At 39.2% G+C, this 22,874-nt stretch overlaps 2 protein-coding genes across 3 annotated transcripts in view; one reads left to right on the top strand and one right to left on the bottom strand.

Annotated features, from left to right (window-relative positions):
- Positions 1–344: 344 nt before the first annotated feature.
- DHFR (dihydrofolate reductase) lies at positions 345–22,396 on the bottom strand. Its single transcript, XM_044266258.1, has 6 exons — positions 22,069–22,396; positions 21,687–21,736; positions 19,363–19,468; positions 11,760–11,886; positions 8,520–8,635; positions 345–663 (listed from the first exon to the last, which is right to left on the bottom strand). Exons 1-6 carry the CDS (start codon positions 22,152–22,154, stop codon positions 585–587), a joined length of 564 nt encoding a protein of 187 aa, XP_044122193.1. The 5' UTR covers positions 22,155–22,396; the 3' UTR covers positions 345–584.
- The window catches only part of MSH3 (mutS homolog 3), a 180,944-nt gene continuing 180,443 nt past the window's right edge, over positions 22,374–22,874 (top strand). For both annotated transcript variants that reach the window (XM_044266234.1, XM_044266250.1), the window contains exon 1: positions 22,374–22,601. In XM_044266234.1, coding sequence (XP_044122169.1) covers positions 22,395–22,601 — 207 coding nt within the window. In that variant the 5' untranslated portion in view covers positions 22,374–22,394. The remainder of the gene's footprint in view (positions 22,602–22,874) is intronic.

Here is a 22,874-nt window from a genome sequence, read left to right as displayed (position 1 = left end):
CTGAGTTCTAGCTCTTCTATTTATAATCCATTTCTGACCTTTGGACAATCTGTCTAGTCCTATCTTTCTAAGTCCTGGTTTCAACGTATGCTATCAGGGGATTGTCTCACTTAGGCTCTTGGTAGATATGCTACCCTAGGAAGGTGCTGTTGATGGGCAACATACAGTTATAGCCAGAAATGTTTCACAAATGGTATCTGATATGGTCTAGTTAAGATTAGTCTTAACTTGGGGCGCCTGGGTGGCTCACTGGGTTAAAGCTTCTGCCTTCAGCTCAGGTCATGATCTCAGGGTCCTGGGATCGAGCCGCACATCGGGCTCTCTGCTCAGCAGGGAGCCTGCTTCTTCCTCTCTCTCTGCCTACTTGTGATCTCTGCCTGTCAAGTAAATAAATAAAATCTTAAAAAAAAAAAAGATTAGTCTTAACTATAGCCTAAGTAAGATTAATAAAATTTCATTGCTTAGAGGAAATTACCTCTGACCTAAAGTCAACAAAAGCCTTTTTTTTCTAATATTAAAATCTACAATTGTTTGGAGAGGAGGGGGAACAACTAACTTGAAATAAACCAGAAAACACCTTCACATTAATTGTTCTTCTCATATACTTCAAATTTGTACTTAATGCCTTTTTCCTCCTGGACATCAGAAAGAACTCCTGGGTATCTGTAAAAAAAAAAAACATGCATAATAATGTGTCAATTAAAAAGCTTCCTTGTGGGGTGCCTGGGTGGCTCAGTGGGTTAAGCCTCTATCTTTGGCTCAGGTCATGATCTCAGGGTCCTGGGATCAGGCCCCACATCGGGCTCTCTGCTTGGTGGGAAGCCTGCTTCTGCCTCTCTCTCCGCCTGCCTCTCTGCCTACTTGTGATCTCTCTTTCTCAAATAAATAAAATCTTTAATAAATAAATAAATAAATAAAAAGTTTCCCTGACTCTCGGCCAAGAGGCATCAATAGTGCATAAGATAAATAAAAGTTTTCCTTTCCTTTTTTTCTTCACAATGGTAAGCACTGTGAAACTGGGTATTATGCAAGTACACTACATATAGGAATGGAAAGAAAAACTTTCAAACTATATAGAAAGTTAGAAAATGAAAAGGGCAATATCTCCTTTCTTCTGACCCCTAATTCTTTTGTTCAAAAACTAACCACTGTCAGCAGTTTCTCTTTTCTTTCCACTACCAATCAGCCATACCAATCAGTATGGAATTGCTTAATAACATTTTGCAAATCTCACACCTGGTATCAAATTTCTCATCTAAGCAAAGGAAAAACAAAACACAACCATCAGCTGCTTAGAGCAGAACTGAAGTTCTGTGTCCTCCCTGCCGCTCAATGCTCAGTTTCCCAGTGTATGGCTTACTGCAATTCTTTTCCTGGCATCACTGTTTATGTGGTATTTTCTAACTCTCAGTAAGCTCTGTGTTCCCTCCACTTTCCAATTCAAAACCCAGGCCCTCCTTTGGGTGAACACCAAGAAGTGGAACTGCTGGATCTTAGGCAGTTCTCTTTTTTAATTTTTGAGGAACTTCTGTACTGTTTTCCACAGTGGCTCCACCATTTTACATTCCCACCAACATGTATAACCGAGTTTCAATTTCTCTACCTCCTCACCAACACTTGTTATCTCTTGGGGGCTTTTTTGATAACAAATCATGATCTCAAAGAGATATTCGCCCTCCCATGTTCACTGCAGCCTATTCACAATAGCTACTTAAATGCCCATCAACACATGAATAAAGAAAATGTGCTGTATACATACAATAGAATATTATTCTTCCTCAAAAAAGAAGGAAATCCTGCCATATGCAGCAACATTATGAGCCTGGAGGACACTGGGCTAGATGAAATAAGCTAGTCACAGAAGGACAAATACTGCAGTATCTACAATGGTGAAACTAATAAGAACAGAGAGTAGAATGGTGGTTGACAGAGGCTGGGGGGAAGGGAAGACAGAACTGCTGTTCAAAGGGAAGAAAGCTTGTGCAAGATGATTAAGTTCTAGAGATGCACTGTGCAACAGTGTGCCTATAGTTAACAACACTGTATTGTATAATTAAAATTTTCTTTTTTTTTTTAAGATTTTATTTATTTATTTGACAGAGAGAAATCACAAGTAGATGGAGAGGCAGGCAGAGAGAGAGAGAGGGAAGCAGGCTCCCTGCCGAGCAGAGAGACCGATGCGGGACTCGATTCCAGGACCCTGAGATCATGACCCGAGCCGAAGGCAGCGGCTTAACCCACTGAGCCACCCAGGCACCCCTAATTAAAATTTTCTTGAGAGTGGGTTTCATGTTTATTCTCACCACAATAAATTCCCCCCCCCCCCACTGAAGAATAACCACCAAGGGCAAAGAAAACCAAAACCCTGGTTCTCCATTTGAAGGCTGTACTGACCACTCCCATCTCCAATCCAAATCTTGTACTTCATCAGTATTTGTGGGCTACCCCCCACATATGCTCCAGGTGCTTTACTCAGATTCGTGTCTCACTTTGGTTCTACTGTGTGATACTTAGTTATGAACACAGTCTTCGTCTTTAGGAATAATTTAGCATTGAGTTCATGATTTTTTCTTTCTTTTTTTTTGAGTTCATGATTTTATATTAAGTGCTCTACAAATGTTACCTTTTAATATTTTCATTTGGTTTCATCTCCATATTTTCTAAACTCAATGTAGCAAGGATAATACAGGAAAAAAATTAAATCTGTTTTGATATCCAGTACAATGCTGAGTAATAACAGGTATTGACCTTTTGTTGACTAATGAGAGGTGATGCCATGTGATAAAAAATATAATTAGAGACATAAAGTAACAGCATAATGATGTATAAGGAGATGAAAAAGCTGTTTTTTTCTTGAAAAACTTGTATTTCAGAGGGAGAAGCTATGTTTCTATTACTAACCATTTTCTAAGCTGTTTCTGTTCCACTGTTTTATTTTTTTAAATTTTCATCTTTTTAAAGATTTTATTGGTTTATTTGACAGAGAGAGATCACAAGTAGGCAGAGAGGCAGGCAGAGAGAGACAGAGGTGGAAGCAGGCTCCCCGTTGAGTAGAGAGCTCAATGTGGGGCTTGATCCCAGGACTCTGGGATCATGACCTGAGCCGAAGGCAGAGGTTTAACCCACTGAGCCACCCAGGTGCCCTGTTCCACTGTTTTAATAGCAATAAGCATTTTTCCTTAATTTTTAAAGAAATGATTTTATGAGGCCAACGTTTAACCATGACTTTAGTTTCTTTGGAATGAGTCAGCAAAAGCAACATTTACATTTTTGTCTGTGTGTAAAATTCTCAAGAGTATCAAGATTCTCAGTTAATAAAATAAAAGCAAAGCATCAAAATTATTTCTAAAACCATGAATAAGGGGCGCCTGGGTAGCTCAGTGGGTTAAGCCTCTGCTTTCAGCTCAGGTCATGATCTCAGGGTCCTGGCATTGAGCCCCGCATCCGGCTCTCCACCAGCGGGAAGCCTGCTTCCCCTCTCTCTCTGCCTGCCTCTCTGCCTATTTGTGATCTCTGTCAAACAAATAAATAAAATCTTAAAAAAAAAAAAAAAAATAAAACCATGAATAATAGTAACGGAAATACCATGCTATTGACTGGCTATGGTCACTAGCTGCAGTATTAATGTTCATCTGCTCTGTGAAACTGAAATTCATTTCTATTTACCTTTAATTTTACTTTCTACAATATTCACATATACAGTCTATTTTAATAATGACCATAACTACCCCACCATCATATTTCCCAATGGCCTAGGAGCCACATATGGACTCTGAGTTTAAGCCTAACAGGATTTGGAAATACCTCCTATATGAACCACCCAGAAAGAAATCCAGCTCTAGAATCTTCAAGCAGTAAGGAATCCAATGAGTATGAAAAGATATTAAGATCTGAAATGACAAAGTATCATGAGACTATTACAGAGATGATTTAATGTAAAGTCTAAGAGGTAAACAGAGTTCCTAAAGCAGTTATCCATAAGAAACAACTCACAACTAAAATAAAATGAAAGCTCTATAGCAAGCACAGGCTCAGGAGAAAGACAGAAAAATAACATGAATAAGGATCCTGTTGACTTGTTAGGACGTCGTGGGAACAGAAGAGGAAACGTCAGCCAAAAACCCTTCTCGAGTTGTCCATTGATAAGCGACATCTGTACCAGCTCTGGAGCCAACTACTATTTCAAAGACCTCGTCTGGTCTTTATCCTCTTTGACTGAAAGGTTAATACAGAAGATTGTTAACTAAAAGGAAAACCTATTTGGGGCTCATTAAGCAGAAAACTGCTGATAGAAAATATTTGGGCCTGCTGGTTTGGTTGAAGCCTTGTGTGAAATTTAGGCAGAAAGATTTCTTCCAGACAAGAAGAATGAGAGCAGAGCCTTAGAGGACAGGCTGGCATGGTGCTGTCATTAAAAAAAAGAAAAAAAGAAAAAGAAAAAATGAATTGCAGACAATGACCCATGGGGGAAAAAGGCAGACACAAAGTCAAACCTTACTTTGTTAAGACTAATTTCTGCTTTGAGGTTTCTACCGCTTGTGGTTTCACCTAACTTCTAATTTTATTCTCTTTGCACTTTACAACAGTCCTCTCATCTTTATTTCCTTTTACTAGTGCTTTTATTATCAGGAAGTATGGTGTTAATAAAAGATAACTGTGTTTGAACTGAAACTTACGGAACCACAAGAGGCCCACTAATAGGGATAATGGGTCTAAACGAAGTGTAGCTGTGGGGAAAGAAGAAGAGGAGGGTATGGGCGCCTGGGTGGCTCAGTGGGTTGAGCCGCTGCCTTCGGCTCAGGTCATGGTCTCGGGGTCCTGGGATCGAGTCCCGCATCGGGCTCTCTGCTCAGCGGGGAGCCTGCTTCCCTCTCTCTCTCTCTCTGCCTGCCTCTCCGTCTACTTGTGATTTCTCTCTGTCAAATAAATAAATAAATAAATAAAATCTTAAAAAAAAAAAAAATTAATTAAAAAAAAAAAAAAAGAAGAGGAGGGTAGAGAATGATCAGAGTTCATTTCTGGACAGTAGGGAGCAATTCTAAGTTCCTCAGTATATAGAGATTTGGAGAGAAAGCAGCTCAAGAATTGAGCAACATTACAAACTTCCAGGAACAAGGTATATTCCCTTTGTTTTCCTTTTTCCTTACTTCATCAAAGATTGACCTACTCCAGATTTACCCTTAGGGGATTCCTTCCACCTCACCTTTAAGAGGCTATTATTATACTGGTACAGGCTTGAAGGTAAGATAACCATCAAATGATGCAATGAAAAAAGACTTTTCATTTTCTTTCATAGCCTTATTTAGAATGTCCATTTTAGAGCAATTTCCTTGGATTTTGGCTTTGGCTAGCAATTTCCTATCAATCTACCCACAATTAAAATTTTCTAGGGGTGTCTGAGTGGCATCCAACTCTTGATTTTGGCTCAGGTCATGATCTCGGAGTCATAAGATGGAGCCCCATGCCAGGCTCAATGGTAAGCATGGACTTCACTTGGGATTCTCTCTCTTTCTTCTTCTGTCCGCCCCCCCATCTTAAAAATGCTTCCTAAAACATTTATTTTATTTTTTAGAGACTTTATCTATTTATTTGACAGAGAGAGAGATCACAAGTAGGCAGAGGCAGGCAGAGAGGGAGGGGAAAGCAGGCTCCCTGCCGAGCAGAGAGCCCAACGCTGGCTGGATCCCATGGGATCATGACCTGAACCACCCAGGCGCCCCTTCCTAAAACATTTAAAGAAGAACCAATACCAATCCTTCACAGACTCTTCCAAAAAAATACAAGAGGAATGAAACCATTTCCTAACGTGTTCTGTAAGACTGGTAATTCTTCTGACATCAAAACCAGGTGAAGACATGACAGAAAAAGAAAATTATAGACCAATATTTCATTATGAATATAAATGCAAAAATCCTTAACAAAATATTAGCAAACTGAATTCAGGAACATATATAAAGGACTGTATATTACTAAAAAATGGATTTATCCTGGAAATGCAGGAATAGTTTAACATGAAAATCAATGTAATACTCCGTATTAATAACCTTTTAAAGACAAAGACCACATGATTATCTCAACAGACTCAGAGAAAGCATCTGACAACTCCAACACTTCCTCATGATAAAAATATTCAATGAGGTAGAAATAGAACAAATCTTCCTCAATGAGATAAATGGCATGTATGACAAGTCCACAGGTAATACACTTAATGGTAAAAGACTGAATGCCTTCCCTTAAGAGGAGGAACAAGACAAGGATGTCTTACTCTTGCCATTTCTGTTCATAACTGCACAGAAGGATCTAGCCAGAGCAAGTGGTAGGAAAAAGAAATTTTAAAAATGCAGATTAGGAAGAAGTAAAACTACCTCTATTTGTAAATGTATATCCTGCATACAGAAAATCCTAAGGAATTCACTAACATTAGAATAAATGAGTTCAGCAAGGTTGTAGGATACAAGATCAATAAACAAAAATCAATTGTATATCTATTACAATTGGTTCTATTGGTTTTATTACCAATGAACAGTTTGAAAATAAAATGATGAAAAAGCTCCATTTAGGGCGCCTGGGTGGCTCAGTGGGTTAAGCCGCTGCCTTCGGCTCAGGTCATGATCTCAGGGTCCTGGGATCGAGGCCCGCATCGGGCTCTCTGCTCAGCAGGGAGCCTGCTTCCTCCTCTCTCTCTGCCTGCCTCTCTGCCTGCTTGTGATCTCTCTCTGTCAAATAAATAAATAAAACCTTTAAAAAAAAAAAGAAAGAAAGAAAAAGCTCCATTTATAATAGTATCTAAATAAGGAGAAAGACATCACACATCCATGGTTTAGAAAAATAAATACTGCTTAGACAGCAAAATTCTTTAAGGGAATCCCTGTAGTAACAGTTGCACAAATCTGAATATATTCAAACCACTGAACATATACTTTCAATGGGTGAATGGTGTGATGTGTGAATCATCACTCAGTAAAGATGTTAAATTCTTCATTTCTAAGAGCCGAGAGCCAGAATGGTAGTAAAATATTTTAAGTTATCAAGGATCCCAGAGTCGGTTCTGAAAGGTCTGATGGAGAGCAACAGGATTTGGAAAGGTAAATTCACATAGTAATTTTTTCTTTTTGTTAGCAAAGATGGAATGAGGGACAGCAGAGATTAATATTCACATAATATGAGAATCAGCAACCTAAGCAGTATAAGAGAAAACATCTAAGATGTGACAAAGAAATATAGCTGATTTCATAAATATATACAAAATCACCAAGTGTGATTTTTCTATGTGTTCACCTTTGGAGACCAAGCAAAAGGCTGTACTTCAGCTGTTTAGAATACTTATAAAGCTCTTAAAATTTTCAGTTTTCTTTATAGCTAGTTAAAAGTCCAAGGAAATCAGTCACACATTTCATTAGATTCATGACTATTACCTATTACTCTATGGATGGTTACTTTAAAGCCTGACCATCCACGTATTCAGACTTGACTCTGAATGTTCTTTTAGGAGGTATTTCCCAAAACCAACTCAAACTTAAAAAATGACTGGATTCAACTGAGACTATTTGAAAGAATGTGTTAAAACCTAGTCTGCAAGTATGGATACAATTAATCTTTTACTCTCCATAGCCAAGAGCTGAATAGTGCTTTTTAAATTTTCTTTTATATACTGAAGTATGAAAGTGCTTTAAACTAAAATGCTAGGAGTCTTCAAAATCAGGCAGTTTCGAGTTAAAATCACAACTCCATAGTAAAACAAGTGTAACCCCTTCTGTTGATTTCCACCACTGCTATCCAAATCCTTTACTCTTTTGCTTCAACTCTCATAGCCAACTGGTCTCCCAGATTCACTCTTGCTCCCTTCCTGTCAGTTCTCCACAAACAGCTGGAACAGTATCATTCGCTCTCTATTCAAACCCTCTAAACCTGCATCTGGTCTGACCCCTTCTGGCCTCCTGCTTGCTTACAATGCTCAAGTGGCTTGCAGGGTTAGAGAGCACACGGTAATTGTTCCTGTCCTCTGGTGTCGACACTATTTCTGGTTTCTGGAATGCTCCTTTCTGCTCTTTGCATGGCTGGCTTCTTGCCATTTTAGATCTCAGCGTAGATACCACTCTTCAGAGAGGACTTCTCAGACAATACAGTATTTACCACATCACTGTATTTCAATTCTCCATATAGCAACTTTCTTGATGTTTCTCATTTGCTACCCTCTTCCTCTACTACAAAGAATCTAATCTTAGAGAGCAGGGATAGCATCTGTCTTGTAAGCACCGTTTCTCCAGTGCCTAAGAGAGCATCTGATGCTCAGCACAGATTTCGTGGAATGAACTAATGACTACTCTCTAGATTTCAGCAAGATGATTAGAACTTAAACATTCCCAAGTTTGTTAAAGCAGATTTCCAAAAATTCCCAATGTATTTGTCTACAGAAAACATAATTACTCCAAATTCAATCTGAAGAGTATTACTCTTTCTATAATTCTTAAGCAGGAAATCCAAAAGTGCTTCAGACAAATTAATAACATTTTACTTACTCTGGCAGAAGTTTATATTTCTCCAAATCAATTTCTGGAAAAAATGTGTCACTTTCAAATTCCTGCATAATCCTTGTCACAAATAGCCTAAGATGGCCTGGTTTGTTCATGGCTTCCTTCGGGGGAAAAAAAAAGGCATTAATATCCTAATTTATCTGTCAAAAGAAATAGAAACTCTAAGATTTCTGTTTGTTTTAATTATACAGTCAAGTTTGTACTAGGTATTAGAGACATGCTACATAACTGTTACCTCCAAAGCATGCTATTTAAATATCCCATTCTTTATTTTGGGGTCCTGAAAAGTACGTCTTAGTTATTTTGAGAATTATTGATCATTATCAATAATTATGACAGTGAATTTAAATATATTCTGGCCTCTAGTTTGCTGACATGAACTCTTTTTTTTTTCATTTAAGCATTCAGTATTATCTTTTTTCTTTGGTAGTTGTTTAAGAATTAAGAACTATAAATTATTTAGTTATTCTCCATAGAAAAATTTGCATATATATGGACAAAATAGTATAATTTCATGAGCCTTTGATTATTGAAAACCCCAAGGGCATACTTAGTACCTTTACACAGAACTTAATAATGCTTCCATTTCTTAGGAGATAGTAATAATGCTAGTAGGTAATTTACTTTCTTAGTCCCTTGTTGCTAATGATTGTATTTGGCCTTATATTGTTAATGGCTTTTCTAACTACTGCCTATGGTACTGTTGACAGTTTCTACAGAAAAAACTTGCTCCCTGCTCAGCCGGAAGCCTGAATCTCCCTCCCCCACTCCCCCTGCTTCTGTTCCTTCTCTCACTGTGTCTTCCTCTATTAAATAAATAAATAAAACTTAAAAACAAAACAAAACAAAACTGCCCTCAAACAAGTATCTTAAAACTCTAATAAAAAGTCAAGAGTCCTAACTGCATCTCCAAGAAAGCAAGAACCCTTGATTTTCAAATAGCTTGTAGAAGAAAAAAAAAAAAACGGGTAATTCAAGTGTGTTAGCCTTGAAATTCCAAATAAGGGCATATAACCAATATTATTTTTTATTTTTGGCTTTTTACTACAGCATATATTAAATCATAAATTCCCTTGCCCCAGTCAAAAAATTCTACCAATTCTTACTGTATCAAATTAGAGAAACTGAATGGGACCAACTACAGAAGCATTTTAAGGTCTGTATCCAAGTAAATGCTATATGGTAAAGGTTTTCTGTAAAGGGTCAGATGCTAAATATTTTAGGCTTTGTGGACTGTATGGTTTCTTTCTTACCTTTGTGGGCAAGAGCAGCCATAGATAATACTAAACCAATGGGCATGGCTGTGTTACAGTGAAACTTTGTTTACAAAAACAGGCTGGCCCCAGGGAAGATAAGCCAAAATGTTCTACAAACTATTGTGATGTGAGGCAGGTGGAAAAAGCAAAATTATCAGCTCGAGGTTCTACTTCCTTACGACTTATATAGATATAGATATACCAAATTATATAATTATATTTAATTTTGAATATTTATAAAGAATGTATTTTGAAGTCAATATGGTATTAAATTATTCAAAATGCATATTGAACAAAATAAAAAAACGACTTGTTTTTCTTAGAAATTCATCCTCGGTTACAAGATCAAAGGAAAATGTCCATTTCCTCATAATACAAATAAAGCAAACCAAAGGTTGTAGAAACAGGTCTGGGATCCTGGCATCTCTGGGGATGCCTGGGTGGCTCAGTTGGTTAAGCGGCTGCCTTTGGCTCAGTCATGATCCCAGCGTCCTGGGATCGAGTCCCAAATCAGGCTCCTTGCTCGGCAGGGAGCCTGCTTCTCCCTCTGCCTCTAGCCCGCCACTCTGTCTGCCTGTGCTTGTGTTCTCTCTCTCTCTCTAACAAATAAATAAAATCTTTAAGAAAAAAAAAAAATATCTCTGGGTATATATGTCACCACAAGCCACCAAAGTGTAGGGCTGATTTTTTTCCTTCCCACAAAATGTTAATCTGTCATTAGTGTTTTAAGAGTCAAAAAATTCTATTTAATATTCTCAAAAATTTTGAAAGCTGAAAGTCATTTGGTATCAAGAATAAGGAATATTTTGGGATACCTGGTTGGCTCTGTCTGTGGAGTGTGTGACTCTTGATCTTGCAGTTGTGGGTTTGAACCCCACATTAGGTACAGGGATTACTTAAAAATAAAATCTTACAAAAAAAAAAAAAAAAGCTTCGGGTCAGAGCCTCCATCTTCCAGTAATTTACCAAAATGAATTAGCACCAAGGGAAAGAGGAGAGGTATCTGCTATATGTTCTCTTGGCCTTTTAGAAAACATGGAGTTGTTCCTGTGGCCACATAAATGGGCATCTACAAGAAAGGTGATATTGTGGACATCAAGGGAAAGGGCACTGTTCAAACAGGAACACTCCACGAATGCTGACATGGCAAAGCTAGAAGAGTCTACAAGGGTACAGCATGCTGTTGGCACTGTTGAAAACAACTGAAGGACAAGATTCTTGCCAAGAGAATTAATGTGCATATTCATCATATTAAGCCCTCAAGAGCTGAGATAACCTCCTGAAGTGTGTGAAAGAAAATGATCAGGAAAAGAAGGAAGCATAGAGAAAGGTACTTGGGTTCAAGTGAAGCACCAGCCTGCTGTGCCCAGGGAAGGAGGCTGAGATGATGGAACCCATTCCCTATGAATTCATGGCATGATGAGTGTACAAAAAAAAAGTGCAGACTATTTTCTCTTTTACCTGTTTTCCCTTGTATTATGAAATCATATAGTATTTTTCCCATGCCCTCATATTATATAAAAATTGTTAAGGGAAAGTTTTCTGCTTTTCACAAATTCATAATACATCTAGTCAGTATACAGCAACTGAGAGCCCCATCCCTTGATCAGTGAGAACATATATATCCTTGAAATAAAGGGGAATAATTCAGTATATCAAGGCACATCCAGAGAGCAGAAAACAGTGCGAAGCAAGTATGATTCTAAGGGAAGGATTTGGAATGTTTTTAAATTAGAAACATCAACTATTTTGAATTGAAAATAAACTCAAACAGGCTTAAAAACTCACTTTTATATTTTTATTTAGTTTTCATGATAGTATCTAAAATGAATAATTCAAATTGACAATATGTCTAGCTAACAGTGGGGATAATATGCTTCCTTTGCTCATGGCTTAATTTTTTTAAAGTTCAGATGGCAGGGGAGCTGAAAGAAAGTGGGGTAGAACATTTCTTTATAATTTTACCTACCTTATAAACAGAACTGCCTCCCACTATCCAAACCATGTCCACTTTATTTGCTAATTCTGGTTGCTCAATAAGTTTTAAGGCATCATCCAAACTTCTGGCAAGAAAATGAGCTCCCTGTGGAGGTTCCCTGCAGTTAAAAAAAGAATTAGAAATAATTTCTATAAAACCTAATCATATTAAGCAATTAATAAAACCCAAATCATCATAAATATAAATCCTTTAAAGAAACCACATTTGTGTATGTATGGTACACAATGAATCAAGAAACAGAAATAGTTCTGGTGTCTTGTGATATTTATGGTGGAAAATAGTATAAAAATAGTTGTCTCTAGAGGGATGGGGTTAAAGATCGACTGGGAAAAGGTATAAGGGAACTTTTGAAGGGTTATGGTAATGTTCTCTATTTTTGATATGGGATTATAAAGGTGCATATTTTGTCAAAATGTAGCAAAATACATTTAAGACTTGTATATTTTACTGTATATATTTATTTATATTTTCACTGTATATATTTATCTCAAAAGAATAAAGCTAATGCAATACTGAACTCTAGTTACTCATATGTATGCTGAAGTATGTAAGGGAAAACATACTAATGTCTACAAGTTTCTCTGAAATGCATGAAAAAAACAAGAACAATTAATGTATGAATGAATGGTAAAACAAGCATAGAAGAACATTGATGGTAGAATGTATGTGGTGAATATACAGGTATTTACTGTAAGGTTTTTTCTGTACGTTTGAAAGATTTATAATAAAATGTTAGAGATTAGTATGTTTGAATGACTGTAGTATGGAATGTTTTTTCTGTTTGCTTGGTTTTTTTTGAGGGACACTATGCTCGTGAGTGTGGCAGGGGGCGGGGGTGGTTAGGGCAGAGGGAGAGGGAGAGGGAGAATCTTAGGCAGGCTCAAAGCTCCGCTCAGAGCCTGATGTGGGGCTTGATCTCACGACCTGAGATGATGACCAGAGCCAAAATCGAGGGTCAGAAGCTCAACTGACTAAGGCACCCAGGAGGCCCTAGAATGATTTTCATACTCTTAATATGGGATGAATGGGGAATGAGTTAAAATATATTTCATGTTTCAAACATGTAGAGATGGATGAAGTATTAATAAATTATCATGCTGTTTTCTGTAATTAAAAATCCAAAGGAAGGCACCTGGGTGGCTTAGTTGGCTAAGCATCTGGATGTCTGACTCTTGATTTCAGCTCAGGTCATGATCTCAGGGTTGTGGGATCAAGCCCTGTGTTGGGCTCTGTGCTGGGCATGGAGCCTGCTTGGGATTGTCTCTCTTCCTTTGTCCCTCCATAGCCCAACCCCAATTTTAAAAATTTAAAAAAGTCCAAAGGAGGAAAAGTTAATTAATTTCAGGGTTAGATCTTCAGGTTAATCTCTCCCTATCTCCACAACTTTTTTGGGGGGGTTGGTTGCTGGAGTTGGGGGAGGGCTGTAATTCCCTTTATAAATGTTGAAACATGTAGAATTTGGCTTCCACTGTAATTAGAGAACAGAAATTACAATTCAATGTCAAGTTCTCAGACTGATGCTTTAAAAAATTATATAACTGCCTTTGAACTTGTAGTTTTAACAATGATTAATCAAGATCTAATGGAGACATTCATTCTTTTGGCTGCCTCCTCCCTCACCTTCTTGACAGACATTTTACTTATTTCACTCTTTGTCATCTCTAAAGGAGTTAAGAGCACAGAGTATATTTTGACTAAAAGCTGGAAAAGATATGGAGGCCTGTGTGAGGTTAAATGGGCCAAGGGATTCTCTAAGATGTCAGGGCAGCTGCAGCGACTAGGTTGGATGAGGCTAGGGGAAGAACTGAGTAAGAAACAGATTTGAACTTGGAGAGAAGATAGTCTAGTTAAAGTCTAGAATGCCTGAAATAGAGTTAAGGTGGTGTTAATATTTGAGGATGCTAAAATCAGGAATGATGATGGGAGTCAGGGTAGAATGGAAAATGGTGACTTAGGAACTGACATATGAGAAGAACTGGAAGGGGCATCCTAGAAGTTGATGGGTTATAGCAAAACAATTTAGAAGGTTGTATAAATAGTTGGTGTGGACTTTAAATTAACGGGGTACACATTTTGTGTAGATTGTGGAACAATGGCTTGAAACGGTGCAAGGGCTTAAGGTGAAGACTACTTCTTTGCCCTTTCATAGTGAGCCTGGAAAAGGAAAACAAAGGATTTGTTTCAGATTTTAGTTATCATAGAGACATAGAGGAAATGATTCTGCAAAATGTTGCTACTTAGCAGTTTAGGAATAAGTTTCACAGAAAACCCTTGATCCAAGATGGGTAGAAAAAAATTAGCAAAAAGTTGAGCTAATGTTTGAGTTCATTAGCCCACTGTATTCATTCTGTGAAAGCACAAATCCTAGAAACTACCAAAGTAAACAGAATATAGCAAGCACTCAATATTGTGACTTATTTCATTGCTAAATTTCCTTCCTATATTTATCCTAAGCTAACAGAGACTGTATTCCCTGACAAGAGATAATTGGTATGTGGTTGTATGCAGTCAAGGAACAAGAGGATATGCTTGATATCTTCTTACAAATTTAAGAGTGAATTCTCTCAGAGGGCTGGGATGAGGATTAAAAGAAAGGTAATGTACATTATAGGCACTCTAATGATATTTCCATCCTGTTATTTTTTTTTCTTTAAGATTCTATTTATTTATTTGATAGAAAGAGAGAGAGAGAGAAAGAACGAGCAGAGGGAGGGACAAAGGGAGAGGGGGAAGCAGGTTTCCCTGATGAGCAAGAAGGCCAATGCTGGGCTTGATCCCAGGAATCTGGGATCATGACCTGAGCCGAAGGCAGATACTTAATGAACTAGGCCACCCAGGTGCCTCTCCATCCTTCTCTTTAAAGGCCCTATTCAAAAGAGGCTGCTTTTAACCTGATGGATAGTTATAGTAGAAAGAAAATATTTAACATTTATGCAGTGCCCACTTGTTCTCCCATATAGTGGGATGAGGCAGTGCTTTACATGCATCATACCACTTAATGCGAACAGCAGTCCTTTGTAAGTACTTTTATTCCTGTTTATAGAGGATACTGAGGCTGAGACATTAAGAAACCAGTGGTTAGTGAGCTAGGAAATGGTGGACCTGGGATTTGAACTCCAGCAGCCTGATGCTGGAGTCTTGAGCTGCAACTTCCCAGACAATGGATTCTCAGCTGATGGTCACACACTACAAAGGTGTCCTATTCTAGAACCCTCAGACCTCAGGAGGGTGTGGCCTAATTTAGGCAATCCCTAAGACCAGCGTCCTCTGGCCTCGAGCAGCCTCATTTGATTACCGCAGGGTACCATATAAACATTATCTTTTCCACTGTGCCTGATGTGAAAGAGGATGATGTGGCAGATGAAATTCTGCCTCAATTTCCCTAGAGATTGTTGGGAAAGCTTATTGCAAAACAGAAAACCCTAGGCTAGAATCACATCATAACCAAAATTTAAAAAAAAAAGTTCAATTTAAAACCTTTCAAACTCAGTCTTTGAAATGGGAGGTCCGACTATTGAAAACTGGTTCAAGTAGGTTCTATCCTCTTAATTGAATACTATGCAGCCACTACAAATATTTACAGAAATTAATCTTTCAATATATCAAATGGGGGGAAAAAAGGCAGGTTAGAAAACAGGATGGTCCTAGATTTATAAATCACCTATTGGTCATTTATTCTATGAAAATTTCTGAATCCCTGCTTTGCTAAGGGATATGCTAAATGCTGGGAATAGAGACAAAAAGAAAAAGAACAGCACTCCCTGTACCCCTGGCAGGCAGAGAAATTGAAGGACACGCAATGGGGACGCATGGAGGATGCCAGATGAGCAGAGGGGATGTAGTTCTGGGTGCAGTGATGAGGGAGAATACTCCTTGGAGAAAGATCCCTTAGCAGAGCATCTCAGAGAGAAAAACATGTTCAAAACACAAAAGCGATAGATGAGCATAGAGATGACTGAGGTTTGTACTGAAGTCACTAAAGTTATTTAACAAAAAGCTCCAAGAAACTTCAAAGTAGAAGTAATCTGTGGTGAGGTTTAATATAGTAAAGGGTGGTGGGTGGCTCAGTGGGTTAAACCTCTGCCTTCGGCTCAGGTCATGATCTCAGGGTCCTGGGATCGACCCCCGAATCAGGCTCTCTGGTTGGCAGGGAGCCTGATTTCCCCCCTCTCTCTCTGCCTTCTTGTGATCCCTCTCTGTCAAATAAATAAATAAAATCTTTAAAAATAATAATAATAAAGGGTGGGACAACACAGCAAGGGCTTGACGACATGAGAAAATGGAAGTCTGGAATAAAGTGGTGGGGGGAAGGGGAGGGTTCTGATTATGAACCTTAAAACTGAGGGAAAGAAGAACAAAGTTAGATGTTGGGGTAAAAGTAAGAACACAAGCCTGTTCACTGTGTTTCCATTAATATTAATATTTTCTGTAAGATATAAAATAAGGTAGTTTTGCTCAAATAGCAAAGCTTGAGAGAGTAGGAGCTGATATTGATAGGGTACTCTCTGTGTGCCAGAAATTTAATTTACAAAATTTCAATTAATCCTCAAAATCACCCTAAGAAGTTCTCATTATTAATCCCATTTAGTAGATAAGGAAACTGGGTTTCGGCAAGGCTTAAATAAAGTTAATAAAACTTGAAGCCACAAAATTAGTAGGTACCAGAGCAGACATTAGAAGACAGATTAAGTCTTTGCTATACTAAATGTGTGAGTGGTGGTGAGAAAAGACAGAAAGCTTTAATCACTGTGGATGATAATAGTGAGATCATAAAAATTACACTACTATGAAATGTCAGGTAACTTTTATGGGCTGGAGACAATTTACAACATCTTATATCATGGAAGGAATTTTGGATTTATCGAAGATGCTGTCAAAGTTACAGCATTATGGTAAAATTTCCTTAAATTTTTGGTTCCAAAGCCTTAAAAAAATACTTCATTGAGATTTAAATCATATACCATACAATCTACCCTTTCAGCATGTAGAACTTGGCAAATTTTTGGTGTAGTCACAGAGTTGTAAAACCATCACCACTACCTACTTTTATTTATTTATTTTTAACGATTTCATTTACTTATTTGACAGAGACAGAGATCACAAGTAGGCAGAGAGAGAGGGGGAAGCAGACTCCTCACTGAGCAGGAAGCCCAATGTGGGCCCGATCCCAGGACCCTGAGATCATGATCCCAGCCAAAGGCAGAGGCTTAACCCACTGAACCGCCCAGGTGCTCCACCACTACCTACTTTTAGAACATTTCTATCCCCCCAAAAAGAAACCCTGTATCTGTTAGCATTCATTCCCCATGCCCATCCTCTCCAAGAAAACCAGTAATCTAGTTTGTCTATGAATTTGATTCTAGGAATTTCACATAGATGGAATTATGTGGCCTTTTTTTTCTGGCTTTTTTCACTCAGCATACTGTTTTCAAACATTATCCATGTTGTAGCATACATTGGTTCTTCTTTTATTGTGGAATAATATTCCATTCTATGGATATAAGCTACTTTGTTTATCCATTCATTAGCTGATGGACATCTGGGATGTTTCTATTTTGGCAATTATGTATGATGCTGCTATGAACATTTGACCTTGTGTGGTCATATGTTTTTATTTTTTCTCCATTTTGTAAACCAAGAAGTAGAACTGCTGGGTCATACAATAACTCTATGTTTAACATTTTGAGGAAAATGTCAATCTGTGTCCCAAATGTGGCTACATAATATTTCTTTTAAAGCCACAACTTGATTGTCTAGATAGCTTTGGAAAAGCACTTTCTCCCTATACTTTAGGGAACTAGTTATCCAAAATAATTAGTATTTGGCACCAAATTTTGGGATTACCTTGAGGACTCAGTTTCATCTTACATTAGAGGGTGATGATGAAAAATTGAGTATTTCCAAAAGACTGCATGAGCTAGTGATTATAAGAATAAATCCAGCACTGTCTGGCACACAGCAGGTGCTCAGGTTATGTGTATAATTGACCTTCAAGTAGGGAACCAGAAGGAAGGGCAAAAAATAAACTGTAAGACGTGTTCATAACTGATAACCTTTTTTCCTTGATAATAAAGACTTTTGAAATTTTCTGCCTCTAAAAAAACAAGCAAAATATAGCAACAAATGTTATATATAAATATATAAGAAAACAACCAAACCCAATTACGTACACCACAGGTGGGGGTCATAAAGAAGAAATTAGACTCATCATTTGAGGAGATTTGCTGGCTCAACTGAGTATGTTCCCCACTGAGATTTCTTTATGTTTGTTTTAGCTCAAGCTAGCCATAAATAAACTTGAGTAGTATTCAAGAATATGCTACTAAAGAGTCTCTGGGAATGGCAATACAGTCTGTGAATTTGAATTCTACCAAGCGAAGAGATAACCAGAATATCCTAGCAACCAAAAGGAAGAGAAGAGTATGAAGACTGCAGCAGATGGCAAGATGCACATCAACATATTCCTCATGATCCAGAGGTAACCAGTGCAAATATTCTGGTATATCTTCTTTCACGTTTTTACCTATGCTATCCCAGGAAGGACTTGGTAGAAAATCTATATAAACCTGATCCCCCTTAGCCAACGGTGTATAATGTCTTTTCCTTCCCATGATGTGATGGTCTTTGAGGGGTTCACTTGGTTGGGCTATAGTCCTTGATTATTCAGACACTAATCTAGCTGTTGCTGTGAAGGCATATTATGGAAGTGATTAAAGTTGATAATTTGATAACTTCAGTATGGATGGGCAGAATTAAATCAGTTTTAAGCCTTCAGAGCAAATCTGAGGCTTCCTTGAGGAAGAAATTCCATCTGCAGTCAGCAACTTCAGCCCTTGCTGTAAAACTCCAGCATGTCCTTCCCTATGGCCGGCCCCACAGTTTTGGACTTGTCTAGTTGGCACCCAAAAATGTATAAACTAATTCCTTGGAATGAAATCCCCAGGATATTTCCAAGCATCAGTAACTATGTACTCCAGTGTTAGACTGGAGGACAGGAAAATTCCCAGCACAGGCCAAATGGAGACATTCCTTTCTCTCTAGGATCCTTAGGTTGACTTCAGTACTTTCAAATTTTTTACCGGTAGACACTGGGTAAGGAATACAAGTATAAAATGTTATTTGGATGTTGTGGTAAACTAGGAATAGGAGGACATAAGATTGTGACTGATTTTTAGCCCATCCTAAAATTTCTATCTTATTATATTGAGGGCAGAGTCCAGGACAGGGATAAAACACTTAATCCTGGCAAATCCCAAAACATATGTGAAACTAGGAAAAAAGTTACTATTTATTTTATATAAATGATACTTGAGCCTACAGAGTAACAGTTTAAGGAAACTGGCAAATCTGTTACCACATTTGAGATTTAATGTGACTTTTTACAGTGGTGAAATCAATCCCTTAAGTAGCAGAGTGAGTTACTGTCATGTAACTGCTTATTCATTTTCTGTAAATTACCTTTATGATATTAGGCAGCTTGATCAATAAACTGTATTTACACTGTCATACACTGACCTCCACCCTAAAAAATGAAACATGATTTTTTTTGTGGTGAATTTATTATAGCACTTACTTGAGGTCTCTGCTGAGAACTAAATTAATTCTATCCTTTAAAGGTCGATTCTTCTCAGGAATAGAGAACCATGTCTTTCTACCCATAATCACCAAGTTCTGTTTACCTAGAAAATCACATAAAAAGAATATTTGGGGAGTATATAGTTCCATATATTCATACACACACACACACACACACACAGACACAGACACACAGATATGATTGTCATAGTGACATCTAGTGGATTTGTACTGAAAATAAAAATTTAAAACAGGCTTACCAAAATTTACATTTATCACCCATTTCCTAAATATAGTAACTTTTTTCCCCTCTGGTGTTATCCAATTCATATCCAATATTTACTCAACTGCAATCATGTATAATAATGAAGAGCCAAGATTCTGGGGCAAAGTGCTCAAGTTCAGTGTATTCAGTCATCTACTGAACAAGTCATGTTAATCTTCTGTGTCTTACTTTCCTTATTTATAAAATGTAGTTATCTTAGGTTTCCTACTTCTAGGGTTACTGTGGGGATTGAAGACTTGTTTAACTATTTGATATGACAGTATTATTCATATTTGTACACTTTGTAGGCATATTAATAGTCATACTTTTATTTTATTTTATTAAAGATTTACTTATTTATTTATTTGACAGATAGAGAGATTACAAGTAGGCAGAGAGGCAGGCAGAGAGAGAGGGGGACTCAGGCTCCCCCACTGAGCAGAGAGCCAGATGTGGGGCTCGATCCCAGGACCCTGAGATCATGACTCGAGTCGAAGGCAGTGGCTTAACCCACTGAGCCACGCAGGCACCCCTAACAGTCATACTTTTATAGATAAGTGCTTAATATTCCACTCAATTAAAAAGCTGTAACACTTTCAATTGTGCTTCTTTTAAGTATAATGCTTTATGGAAACTTTATACACATAGCTTCCATTTTTGGTTTAATTACTTAGGAAAAAATCCTGGGAATCAGATATCTGGATAAAAGAATATACACATTTTTATAATTCTTAATATATTCTGACAGGATAGCAAAAGAAGTACATGTGTCTGTTTCAAAGAATTATCATTAGCATGATTTTATTTAAAAATACTAACAGTTATAAATACAAGTAGAAGACTAAGTGTTTTTCTGTATTTGGAAAGTTTTTTCCTCCAAGAATTAAAACCCCAATTATTCATGGTGCCCCTTACGTGATTTGCACTGCATTTTCAAAGACAGAGCTCTAGGTGCTAGTAAAGAGATACCAAGTATCAAAAATAAACGAGCCATTAGGTGAGGAATTCTGGTGAGAGAAATGGTACAGACCTGGCCTAACAATTAAGGTGGACATAAGTGAAGAGCATACAAAGACGTTGGGGGGAAAAAGAAGAAAGGAAAAGAAAAAAGAAAAAAAGCCAACATACCTTCAATACCCTTCCATCCACTCATCCAACAAGTACTGTATTTACTGAACACTAGCAAACAAGCCAGACACTGGATGTTCTTTCTATGACTAGATCATACTTCGGATTCTAGAGAGTGGTTCATATCAATTCCTTAAGCTTCAAACTCTTGCTATCTTGTCTCTATCACGGACCTAAGTCCCAGATCCACGAACCTGTATCTGTCCTGTTAAAGTTATGCTGCATGTGCTTCTGGCTGACTTACCATTTCCCTTTTATTCTGCTATTCCTTCTCCTATGACCAAATACATGTCTCTTAGGTTTTAAACGAGTATCCACCACCATATTCTTTTCCTTGGTTATCCTCTTCTCTCCAGCAGCTCAACTCATCTACTTGCCTGTATCTGCAATCCCCAAACCTCAAAATTAGCACTATTAACAACTGCACACTGTTGTCCACTCCTTTATTCTCCACTTCACCCAGGATTATTCAACTGTCATTAAATTTAGCATCTAAGAGTTCATTTTGGATCCCTTCCTGCATCCCCTTCGCCTTCCTTATCTCCATACTGAATATTATGGAACCGTTTTTTGGACTTCTCTCCTCTTCACTGCCCTCCTTCAGACCCTATCATATCCTGCAGGGACTGTGGCAAAGGTCTCCTCTGATTTCTTTTCCATGCTCTAATCTTCACTGAAACCTGCAGCTAGATGCTAATTCTGCCCAGTACCTCAACTGTACGCCTGCCCATATAAAATTTGAAAGAACTTTTTTTTGGGGGGGTGGTGGTGGTGGTATGACAAACCTTGGGAACTGCATACAAATGAGTGGTAAGGCAAAAAGTCCCAGATTAACATGGATAACTTTTCATTTAAGTAAAAATCTGCACTGGTAAGCTTACTCAGCAAGATGTTTCCCAAACCTCAATCTCCTAAAAATCCCCCATTACCTTCTACTGAGGAGGTTGTGGTCATTCTTTGGAAAAACTTGAATTCGTTCCTACAAGTTAGACAAACAGCGTTACTCAGAATACTATCCCGCGGGCTCCAGCTCTGCGCTGGCGGGGAGGGGAGCGAGTGGCGTGGAGGGATCTCTAGGACAGGGACTTTGTTCTGAGGCAGGGAGCCGCGGGGGAACAGGTCCTCGCCGGGCAGCAGGGGCAGACGGAAATCAATAACTTGGCCTCCCGGCTCCCGATGGCGGAAGGAAGCCCAGGTCCAGCTCGCGTCCTCTCGGGTGCCAAGTCCGTCCCCCTCCTCCCGCCGCCAAGTGTCTGCGCGACCCCGCGCTAGCTCTTCCAAACCCAATCGACCCCCCGGCCCGGCAGGTACCTGAGCGGGGGCCAGGGCAGGTCCCCGTTCTTGCCGATGCCCATGTTCTGGGAAACAGCGGCGATGCAGTTTAGCGTACGAACCATAACAGCAGCTGTAAACACCTCCTAGCTAGCTCGCCGCCACCGAAGGAATCCGGCAGCTCTTGGCGCGAAATTGCGGCCACCCCGCCTCCTCGGTCCCATTTGTGCAGCCGAGACTCCGCCCCCCGCCCCAGCGCACCGCAGGGTCGTGACGTGCTCGCGCCCGCAGACGCCGGGGACCTGCGGCGCGAGCTCGCGCTCCTGACTCGGCCCTGCCTGGGTGGTGTTGCTCTGTATCGTGCGATGTCGGGCCGGAAATCTGCCTTTGGCCGTGCCGCTACCACCGGCCCAGCCCCTGCAGGGCAAGCGGTTTTGAGCAGATTCTTCCAGTCTACGGGAAGCCTGAAGTCCTCCTCGTCCCCCACGGGTGCAGCCGACAAGGCCGACCCTGACTCTGACTCCGCAGCGCCCCTAGCGTCCACTTTCCCGCCTCAGTTGCCGCCACACGTGGTGGGTTTGGTCTAGGACAGGGCGGGGCCCGCAGGAGATGGGGCGGGGCAAGGTGGGCGGGGGCGGGAACCGTACTTGTGGGTGGAGCGGGAGGAGGTGGGGATAGTGCGCGAGAATCGGCGAGATGAGACGGCCGGAAGAGAGAGGGGCAGGGCTCTGAAAGGAGAAGGCGGGAAAAGCCAGGCTGGCCTCCATTCTCCGCGCAGTTCACGTTGTAGTTTCCACTAGGAGTAATAGACTTGAGGCCAAGGTCGCGCGGGTACTTAATGGCAG

The sequence above is a fragment of the Neovison vison genome, chromosome 1 (genome assembly GCF_020171115.1).
Source record: "Neovison vison isolate M4711 chromosome 1, ASM_NN_V1, whole genome shotgun sequence".
NCBI classification, from domain to species: Eukaryota; Metazoa; Chordata; class Mammalia; order Carnivora; family Mustelidae; genus Neogale; species Neogale vison.
The sequence above is the reverse complement of the archived record's forward strand: the minus strand, read 5'-3'. Positions and strand labels throughout refer to the sequence as shown.

Excerpts from the sequence above, each read along its gene's own strand:
- DHFR (XM_044266258.1), bottom strand. The coding sequence starts at position 22,154 with ATGGTTCGTACGCTAAACTGCATCGCCGCTGTTTCCCAGAACATGGGC. Across the intron at positions 19,469-21,686 it reads CACAACCTCCTCAGTAGAAG|GTAAACAGAACTTGGTGATT; the intron begins GTAATGGGGGAT and ends GTGATTTTCTAG. Across the intron at positions 664-8,519 it reads AAATATAAACTTCTGCCAGA|ATACCCAGGAGTTCTTTCTG; the intron begins GTAAGTAAAATG and ends TTTTTTTTACAG.